Here is an 11,084-nt window from a genome sequence, read left to right on the forward strand (position 1 = left end):
CCAACCTTCCAAGCAGTGAACACGTACATGCATGGCACTGATCAGTATCAAGATTAATTTCATCCATAGAGAAGAAAGTCAACTAGATTAAATGAAGACCATATAAACAGCCTTTAAGTTCTAATGCCAACTAATAACGCTCGTTAAGCATGTAAAAACAAATCCGAAAGCACGACAGAAACCAACTTTCTACCAACTCATAACGACTTACCGCGTTCAGAAAAACATAGCAGCAATTTCTTTACCAGTGCATGTTCCGACAAATAGAATAGACCAGTCCCACTCCATATTCAATCCCAAAACAATTATTTCAGTCCTCTCACGTCTTGCTTGATTGATGTCCATCACAAAACTTTGGAAAGTTGACACAAAACTAATACACAGACTGAACAGCAAGACATTCCCAATGCATTAGGAAAAAAGTTCACTAGAGAAAACCGACGAACAAGCCGAATACCTATAGCAACTTTGATTAATGTCCTATCGAATTCAGCCAAAGAAATGCTCCATTATACGTTCAGAGAATGCAGATAAAATTTGGTTACATAATGGTACAAAAGGCAAATGACGATATACTTCCATTAGGCAAAACCATATCTAAAACAGAAAACAAACGCAGGACAAATAAAAACCTTATTAAAAGCTAAACCCTTTACAATCAGTTGTCATCACCACAAAATTGATTTTCGCGAGTGCTTGAAGGTCCCTGAACCTGTGGAGATGCACGCATCGGCCAGCCAAGCAGCGGAGGTGAACCAGGGGGGGTCACATCTTGACTAGGAGAGAAGAGACTTAGCTCTACAAAAGTTGCTGTTGATGGGCCATCCTTTCCATAAGTCCGAAAAGAAATTGATCCACGTTTGGTAGAAGACTCAGAATTTCTGCAAGGGCTCATTCTACCACTTTCCTCAAGATGGCTCAGATTGGCAATGAGTGAAACAGTCTCATTCTGATCATCACTAACTCTTCTTCTCAGCTCCAAGTCATGTAGCTTCCCCAATGCTAAAGAATCCGCCACTGGGCAGTACACCAGCAAGAAAATACACACCCCAGCACAACAGAAAAGGGAAAGAAATGCCAAGAACACAAGAGCTTCAAAAAGAATATGTTCTGGCTTAGATAAAACCGATAAACCAAGTAATAGGATCCTTAATGGAAGGAAACCCGAAACTGAGAATATCAGCGCGTATACTCTTTTCTGCAGACCCTTATTAATGACTAATTTTAGGATCCGCCTTCCTAGCCAAAATAAGTAGGCAGTTAGGAGAAAAGCAAGAACCCCAAGAATAATAGTACTCATTAAAGGGTAAGTGCAAAGCGCAACACCATCAGTCCTCTTCATAGCGCTTGTGAAATAATGCGGCAATCTCCGTCCAGTACTTTTAACTCCAGTACTCGTACTTTTAACCTTGCTTAACTTCGGTCCAACCAGAATGATGATGAGCTGAAGAACAAAAACTGGGAAGCAGTAGAGAAGAATATAACCGATTGTTTTTCCATTCCAGTTTCTGCTTAAGATTCCTGACTCCATCCTCTGCAAAGGTGCCCGAAGGAGAAACACAAGAGTAATGAACAAGCAAGGTTCTGCAAAACCAAGATTTGAGACGACATAACCCTCGCAAAAAGTTTCCTGCCATTTGTAACTAACGGAATCCAACACTCTCCCGTTCTGTCTGAGCAAGCTTAAACGAACAATCTCACCGAAACCCCACACAATCGAGAACAGGACGAATGTGATCCGGATGACCCAAGGACCCGTAAAGTAACTGAGTTGAACGAAGTCCGGGCTACGAGTGCGAGACCTGAAGTAAAACGAGTAGATAGTGCATAGCAAACCCAGGAGAACCAAGAGAGCAACCAGACAAATGGTCACCACACCGAATGCTTCGGTAACAAATCTTGTCAGGGGCATCACCCGAAGCAAAGATTCCACGCATGCTCTCTGCCAGCATGGATGCACGAAACTTTCTCTGATCAGACTACACTTCCTTCCACAAGCAAATGACAGAAGAAGCAGTCCCCGGACCAATGCAGGATGATACGACAGACGCCGATTTCACCATGTACAATCAGTCGAAAATCACCGTAGACGAACACAGCCCGAATCACGTCATTAATCCGTCCACACCACGGCTCGTCACACAAATACTATCCTAAGAAGGACGGTGTCTATGTTCGGGTTCCAGATCTGCACGCAGCAAAATTCATCAGCTCGAACTCATCATCCATGCTTTGCCAGCCACAATAGGATCAAAGCACGTCAGCAAAAGTAAACACGACAGCACAAACAGCTATAGGTTTCTAACGGCAATGTCTGGTGAGATAAGCTCGCACCTGCGCAAACTCGGCCAATCGCAGAACCATAAACGAGATCAAAATCCAGACGCATACACGCACGAAATCACATAACTCGCAGCTCCATTACATTCCCGTCCCTAATCAGCACCAAACCACGAAGGAACGCCACAACAACCGACCCAACAGCCGAAAAAGAGATTTCAAAAAAATCAAGAAAACAAAAGAAAGGACAACCCAAAAAACCTTGAGAGCGACTTGACCCCCGGACACACGCGAGAACGTACCCAAACCGCAGCACACAACAAGCGAACGCAACGAGAGGCGGTGCGATTTCATCGGCCGGGACTTCGAACGAAGAGGAAGCCGGAAAAGGGAACGACCAAAACCCAAGTTTTACTCATCGCCTACATGCCGGAACAAGAAGAGGCGCGACGGAAAGCGGTAAAAGGCGAATCGATCGAGAGCTCACAATGCAGGGATTCTTGATCTGGCGACTCCGGCCGGCGAGAGCTCCGATGCGCGAGACGCAGCCCGCGAAACCCTAATCCGCGCACAGGGGAAGCTGGAGAGAGAGAGAGAGAGAGAATGCGAAGCTAAGAGAAGAGAATGCGAAGGAAGGAGAGCGAGAGCACACGAGAGAGAGAGAGAAAGAAAGAGGAGTTAGGGGGAGGAATAGGTGAGTGGGACTTTGTTGGAGACAGGCTGTCTCCAGCTGTGTCGACCGAGCCTGGAGGTTCGGAGCGCCGAGACCCCGGCTCGTGGTGTGTGGGGCAAGGGGCCGCGGGGCCCCCCGTCCGATCCGATCCTACGTGGCTCCGCTGCGGCGGCGTTTCCGTCGAGCGGGGAGGGGGGGGGGGGGGGGGCGGGATGTTTCGGCCCCGGTGATCGAGTCATCGCATCCTGATTGACAGGCTCGAGCCACCATTTTCTCCGTATCCTCCATATTTATTACCGAAAATGCCCTTCTTCGCATTTATTGACGACAGATGGCCCCGATGTACAACCACTTCATTAATTTGCAAGCGTTGATATTTAGTTTTATTTCTTTAATGGGGGTGGATTTTGGATTGAAAATTAACGACTTGGGCATGGAAGCGGAGCAAAAACAATTAAATGTGAGCGATATAACGACGTGAATGTAGCAAAAAATAGCTAGCCAAATCAAAGACAGTCAATTCCTTTAGCTCGCATCTTGCGCGGGCGTGTCTATTTGCACAGTTCTGAACAGTCAGTAAGCCTAGAGTATGAGATATGATGCAAGAGAAAGATGTGAATTTTGTTTGATGTTGGTGTGCATATTAGTTTTTCGAGATGAGTTTTGTGCTTTGTGGAGGCCTAAGATTAACTCGTGCCCAAAGATATTGGCCCTAATTTAATTTTTGATGATTACAAAGCTTGCTCACATATGTTGATAATTTGGAATCATAATCGCCGTATTTAAGTACTTCTTTTTGCAAATTTTGAAGAGGGTTAAAGGACAGTATTGGCATGGAAGAACAGGATCAAGTACTCGACCAAGTAATAGCCGGACATCGGGACACCCGATCAAGTAATTGTTGAACATCCGGCTCTTTGTAGTTCAATTGATTTCGTCCGCCTAGTTCAACGAGCCTTCCAGTCTTGATCGAACAATCGGAATCCTCAACGGTCGAATTTCTAGCCTTTTGAAATGTGTCTAACTACTAGTTGGACTTGCTTTTCTATACATAAAATTGCCCATTACATCAAAAAGGTAGTGAACCCTACACATGCTTGCCGAAAACTATTGTATACACTTTGCAATCTCAACTCTTGAGAGATTCAGCTTGTGTGAGAAATACATTGTAAAAGATTGCACCTTATTTGTAACAAAGATTAGGCATCAATTTCGACCGAAGCACAAAATTTTACCGTTTCTACTCTTTCATGTATACGCATGTCGCATGTTTAATAACATGTGTACTCACATTGGTGCATAAACATTTGATATTGTAGTGCATATTCTAGCAATATTTGAAATAAGTCTATTAAAAAATTTTAAAAAATAAATTATGTAAAATTCAAATGCTCTATGATTAAATAAGTTGTAATTTTAATCTCATTTTACTTTAAACATTTTGTTGTAAGTTTGAGATAAAATCTTTTCTAATATTAAAGTAACATGAGTTATTTATTCTCTCTAGTTCACGGGTAGAAAAAATGAATTTAATAAATTGTGTTACAAACTAACGACAATTTTATTAAAGTATATACATTTCTCAAACCAAGTGAATTTATTTGGCCACTGGAATTTCTTCAATACACTAAATCCAATTAATCTTATAAAATCCGTTATGGTTTAATCAGCAATAGCATCTCACAAATAAGATGTACCTTTAAAGTGAAACTTATTCAATTAATACTATGAGCTATACATAATTTATTAATAAATGTAATGTTCTCTATTCCACTATGATAAAGATATATTTTAACATTTTGTATAACTAATTTGACTCAATTATATTAAAAGAAAGTGAAATTATTCATGTGATAAAGCAATATATACTCCGAATTGTAAATAGTAATGTTTAAACTAAATAAATTTTTTAATTGAGACTTATTTTGTAATAAAATAGGTGATACCTGAAATCCTTTATTTTAAATGAGGGCACAAAATTTGTAAATTAAATGGATTTCCTTAAAACCACAATTTCATTGTTTTCAAAATAAATTATACCATTGCAAAATATACTTGAAGATACTTTCTATTTATTTATTTCTTAAATTTAAGCTCAAATATTTGAATTTTTGAAATAAAAAGACAAAAAAAATTTATTACAAAAATTAAAGCTCATGAACTTTATCCTTATCCATAGTTTTAAATTATAATCAAAATGAATTTATTTAGCAAAATATTTTTTTTGGATGTACAGAATCGAATTATTTGAATAAAACAAGTAATGATTTAAATTAACAATACTTTATTTATTAAGAACACGTGTCCTTAATTTGTGCTATTATTGAGAGGTTTTCTAAATGTTTACTCTTGTGATATTTTCAAAAGTAAACTATATCATCTATGGATAGACTAAAAAATATTCTCTCTTTATCTATTTAAATTGTAGATTAAAAAAGATAAGAATTACATTACAAAAGTATCTTTGCTTGGTAATTGTGTTTCAAAAATTAAAGCTCATGGACCCTATCCTTATCCATACTTTTTCAAATTTTTCCCTTTTTTCCAAGTTAATGGTCAGGTAAGACCAAAAAAAAATATTGATATACTTTCATTTTATTCTTTTTTTTTCTAAAATTTAAACACAATATGAGATAGAAATTGAGAAATGAGAAATCATTAAACTAAATAGCTTATCCCTTGAATATGCCCCATGTGGCGAACTATGCACATGTCTTGCTACACAACATCACACATGCAAAGTGAAGCGGCGTACATTGAATTTATTTTTAACCGACGGGGGCCTCCACATGTCTCCGGAGATTAATTCCTCGAGGACTATGGTGTTGGATTATTTACGTGTGAATGGATCCGTCAATTTATTGTCCGGCACTCTGGTACTATGTTTACTCCTCAAATAAGGAAAAATCACCACAAAAAAGTTATAAACCTATTACAATTATGCTTATTCATTCCTAATTTTTTTTTGTTAATTGAGTCATAAACCTTTTCATGTTGTACCAATTCAATTTATCCGGCCAATTTTGGGCGGAAATTGCCGACGTGAATGCCGCCCATTCTACGTTGCATGATTAACGCTGATGTCGACAATTTTTTCAGAATTTTTTTATTTTATTTTAATTTTTTTCCTTTTCTTTCTTTTCCTTCCTTCTTTTCTTTTTTTGTTTCTCAGTATGGCCTGCAAACTGTGGTTGGCGAGGCCATCACGGCCGCGAGCGAAGACGGCCTTGCTTGCGGTTGGTAAGGCTATGGCCCCATTGCTTGCAGCCGATGAGGCCCTGGCTAGGCTGGCCTTGCTTGCGGCCGCATCTTGCGATGGTCTGAGCAAGGCGCGCGCAACCATGGGTGAGGTCGCTGGCCACAATGGAAAACACAAAAAGAAAAGAAGGAAGGGAAAAGAAAAGAAAAATAAATACATTCAAAAATTTGTACATGTCAATGTCGCCCGAGTCACGTAGAACGACCGGCGTCCACCAATTTCCGTCCAAAATTAGCTAGATGAACTGAATTGGCACAACGTGAAAAGGTTTAAAACTCAATTAGTAAAAAAAATATAAGTTTTTGATTGAATTAGCATAAGTACAATAGGCTTAGGACTTTTTTTTTTTGGTTGATTTTTCATCTCAAGTAATATCGAGAATGCTGATGACCACACAAAGGTTAAGCGCGCTAGTGAATGTTCTTCGGTTGATCAGCACTCTCCTCGGATTCATCATGTTTAAGAACATTTTGCAATAAATCTGTCCCATTTGAAGCTCGGATGTCACACTCCAAGAAGCATTCATTGAACTTGACGTGAACTTGAGCTATAAAAAGTCCCTTTCGTGGATGGCTCCGTTCTCGAAGGGGAAAGGGAGGGCGCAATTGCCAGCAATATGCCGTGCTAGCTTATCAGGGGTGCAAATGGTGCTGGGCCGGGTCCAGAGCCCATGGAAGCTGCGGGCCATCATGGACAAAGTGCAAAGAAAGTCTTGTTCGGTCCAACCAGGTTGCAGACTGAATTGCTAAAGCCCGATAAAAGGAGGTTCTTGGCCAAAATTGGATTTTAACACCACAATTACCTCTATAGAAACCCGTAATTTATGTTATCCTTATGACGTTTAATGGACAATTTAATGTGATCTTAAGCATATTATGGCTCCGTTTGGGAACCACTTTCTCAAGAGAGGACAATTTGGGGCGTTTGGCAAAGTTTTTTGGGCTTTCAGCATTTTTGAAAGGCCATTCCTAGGGTTAAATAATTTTTTTTTCCAAAACTACCCTCATAATTTTTTTCGTTTTTCATTTTTTCGATTTTGCCCTCGTAATAACTATTTCATCTTCTATGCGCGAGGCGACCGACAAGGCCAAATCTGGCTACCAGCAAGTTAGTTTTGCACTGACTAGCCTTGCTTGAGGTCGCACGACCTCAGGCGACCGTTCTTTAGGTCACACTTGGTTCGTGCGACCTTAGGCCGTATATCCTAGGTTTGCATGACCCCAGGTGATGCTCGCCTGGGTTTGAGTGACCCAAGCAATGGTCGCCTTAGGTAGGCGCCAGATCTGGCTCATATTCGCCGGTTGCCTGCTGAGCCCTTTATCAATTTTGAGGTTTTTTTTAATAAAAAAAAATAGCAAAAGTGCTTCACAAAGTGTGATTTTTCAAAACATCCTTTAAATCAAAAATTGTTTCCCAATGCACTTTTAAATTACAATGTACCAAACAATACTTGTATTCTAACTTGAAAACTTGAAATTCTTTGCATTTTCTCAAAAACTTCCCAAAAAATTAAACCAAACGCACCCTTAAATAAAGCCAAGCGACTATAAATAAATCCCAACCTACCTTTTCTCGCGGGGGTTGATAGCTATCTTAGGCTATTACTAGTTGGAAGGCCCATGCAAACTACATGGGCTTGGGCTTCTTCAGATAGTAAGAATGATTTATGGGCCGGTTGAAAATTAGGTCCAAGTTACGTGCTCCCAAAAATAGGAAATTTTTTAGGTAATCGCCCGGATATATCGAATTCTAATTATCAATATCATATAATTTAAAGATATTTTGATGCATATGAAATGTAGATATTAAACTTAAAAGTTTGCTCCATATAATATAAACAAAGTGATAAAAACTCTATTGGAAGATGGCACGATTAACTAGCATGAAGTAAACAGTTTACCTCATTCGCAGTTTTTTCCTACATTAAAAGAATATATCAAGCCACCTTAGTTATTTACCTGCATTATTATATAAATTGAACACTTCAATTTGTCATAACAATCACAGAGACAATAACAATCTATTAATTGCACCTGAAAATTCAAAAAACAATATATGAAATTATATGTATTCTTGAATTTAAACCGTGCTTTTAACTTTTCGGCTCATTATTGGTCTTTTCTTCTCTAATTTCTTTTTTTCAGAATGGATTTCAATGAAGGCATATCAAAGCCTTTTTCTAAAAAGTTGAAAAAGAAAAAAAAATTGAAAGCACGAGTGTTCATATGTTGGATCCAGTGCAATTTGACACTTGCCATTTTTCTCTGCTTTAAAATGCCACTATATATCATGCAAATTACAATTATACCCGTGAGGGAGAAAAATCCTCCAGCTTCAGCTGCTTTTTATTAGTTTTATTTAATGTTAGTTCTCGTGAGTCATTATTAAAGAAGTTCCGCATAATTTTTATTGTCCAAGTAAAAACAAATAGTCAAGAAAAATAGTTATTAACATTAGACTTCGAAAAAGTGAGCGCTTCCACAAGCTTTAGGACTTTCGACGCATTTCTGAGTTTTTTTTATTTATATTATTGAAACTCAAATTGCATTAATATTTAAAAGAGGTTAACTATAGAATTATTAGGAAAAATTGTACAAAAAGTCATAAAATTATTGTACTTTTGACAATTCAGTCCTAAATCTTTTAATTTTACCAATTGAGTCATATATAAACATTTTCACGTTTTGCCAATTGAGTCCATCTGGCCAATTTTGGTAGGAAATTACTGACGTGAATACCAATTGTTTTACGTGGCACGATCAGTGCTGACGTGGACAAATTTTAATATTTTTTTAATTTTTTTACTAATTTTTTGAATTTTCCTTTTTTTCTTTTCTTTTGTTTTCCTTCTTTACCTTTTGCGTGGCACGACTAGTGCATGACCCTTGCTTGGGTTGGCTACGGTCACCCTCACCAGGGCTGGCAAGGGTAGCCCTTTGCCAGGTCCTTTCCCAAGTAATGGTGGCCCTTGCCAGCCCAAGCCCAGGCAGCCCTCACCTGAGGCTGGCGGAGACGAGGCTTGGCGATGGCTAGTGGAGGGAAAAAGGAAAAATTTTAAAATAAAAAAGAAAAGAAAAAAAGAAAATATGAGAAAAGGAAAATAAAATTTTTTAAAATAAATAATTCGAAAGAAATGTTAAAATATTATTAAAAATTATCAACATCAGCGCCGACCATGCCACGTATAACTGTTGGCATACATGTCAGCGATTTCCGATCAAAATTGATCAAATAGACTCAACTGACAAATGAAAAAATTAAAAGATTTAGAATTGAATTGACAAAAATATAATAAATTTAAGATTTTTGAGACAATTATCCCTCTTTTTCTGTCGTGGATTTGTATTGTGTGCGAATGTCAATATTCTACATCTTGGAAAGCCGGCAACAAAGTAAAAAGAATCTGGCCAAACTAGTCAACCGTAAATATTGTCACTTGTCCTTTTTGAGTCAATCACACGTGGAAACTTGTATATATTTTGTTTTCAAGTTATTACAATAATCAAATTATATCTAACTAATAACCAATAAAGACTAAAGAGGTTGACTTTCTTCTGTTTTGCGCCAGAACAAGAGGTAGAATCGAAGAGCTGTCTTCCTGCGTAAACTCTAGAAAGAGGAGATAATTACAAAAAAAAAAAAATCCTACAAATATTGCAATTATGTCAATTCGGTCACAAACTTTTTTTTTGTCAATTGTGTTCTAAACCTTGTGCATTTATATCAATTTAATCTATCCGGCCAATTTTGGCAGGTTAGTGCTGACGTGGACAATTTTTAATAATATTTTTTCAAGTTTTTTTATTAAAATTTTTTTTATTTTCTTTGTTTTTTTTTACAACTCGCCGACCATAAGTGGTTGCTAGTGACCCTCGGCTGGGCTACGTGAGGGCTAGCAACCCTCACTAAGGCGCCGGCATCCCTACTAGCCATGGCTGACGCCCCACAGGCGATGGGGCGGCGACTTCCCGCTTAGTTTTTTTTTTGGTTTTGGTGGTTTAGGAATTGGCAATTTCAAAACCGATCAGTTTGATTCTCAATTCCAAACACAAAGCTGGGATTCGACCTCCCCTGAAACTAATTTCTTATAATTTGTAGATCGATAAGAGCAACGGTATGGACAGTGAGTAAAATCTTAAAGTACATTAACTGCTTATTAAATTGCAATCTTGTGCTAAAACTTTCTTTTTACCTTGCACACTCACGTGTTGGTTCGAACACAATGGGACACAATCTTCAATAATTTAAAAAACGAATCAGTGTCTTTTTTTGTGAAATCGGCGATGGTTTCCAATTACACTGTTTTGGATTTCGGGTAAATGTGTGAGATCTAGCGAATCGTTGAGTCCAATGAATTTTTCTTGGCCATGTCTCCAAAGAAAATGATGAATTTACAAATACCCTGAGCAGTATAATTCCTCTTTCATGTATAATAATAAGCTTGTTCATCGTTTGAGGTAAATGAAATGCATAAACTAGATACGGGCAACTAATGTCAAAAGAGAAAAAATTCATGTGACGAGATAATAAGACAATAAAAATATATCTGATTTTAACTTTAAGCAACTACCTAAAACGACAAATATATCATGTCACTAATGCTAATGTAATTAGTGGACAACATCACTTCAGTTGCGCAATTCTCACTCTCTCTGTCTCTCTCTCTCTCTCTCTCTGCTTTCTCGCTTCTTACTTGCCCCTCTGGCCTCACATTTCGAAGCAAAACCCACTTGGAGAAGACATTTTGGTTTTTTAGATATTTCCCATTTAGAATTTTCCCCCGTGGGCATCAATCAAAAGCTTCAAAGTTCGAACGTTTGATTCCCATCCTTGTTCTCGTTCGAGGTAATTGCAATGCTCATGCAATTTTGT

At 38.2% G+C, this 11,084-nt stretch overlaps 1 protein-coding gene across 1 annotated transcript; it reads right to left on the reverse strand.

Annotated features, from left to right (window-relative positions):
- Positions 1-488: 488 nt before the first annotated feature.
- LOC115687997 (uncharacterized) lies at positions 489-2,930 on the reverse strand. The gene is made up of 2 exons (XM_030613733.2): positions 2,768-2,930; positions 489-2,188 (listed from the first exon to the last, which is right to left on the reverse strand). Exon 2 carries the CDS (start codon positions 1,910-1,912, stop codon positions 659-661), a length of 1,254 nt encoding a protein of 417 aa, XP_030469593.1. The 5' UTR covers positions 1,913-2,188; positions 2,768-2,930; the 3' UTR covers positions 489-658.
- Between the last annotated feature and the right edge of the window lie 8,154 nt (positions 2,931-11,084).

The sequence above is a fragment of the Syzygium oleosum genome, unplaced genomic scaffold (assembly GCF_021117445.2).
Source record: "Syzygium oleosum isolate NSW1041296 unplaced genomic scaffold, Sole_v2.1 Sole_v2.47, whole genome shotgun sequence".
Taxonomy (NCBI): Eukaryota; Viridiplantae; Streptophyta; class Magnoliopsida; order Myrtales; family Myrtaceae; genus Syzygium; species Syzygium oleosum.

Coding starts and splice junctions, on each gene's coding strand:
- LOC115687997 (XM_030613733.2), bottom strand. CDS start 1,912: ATGCCCCTGACAAGATTTGTTACCGAAGCATTCGGTGTGGTGACCATT.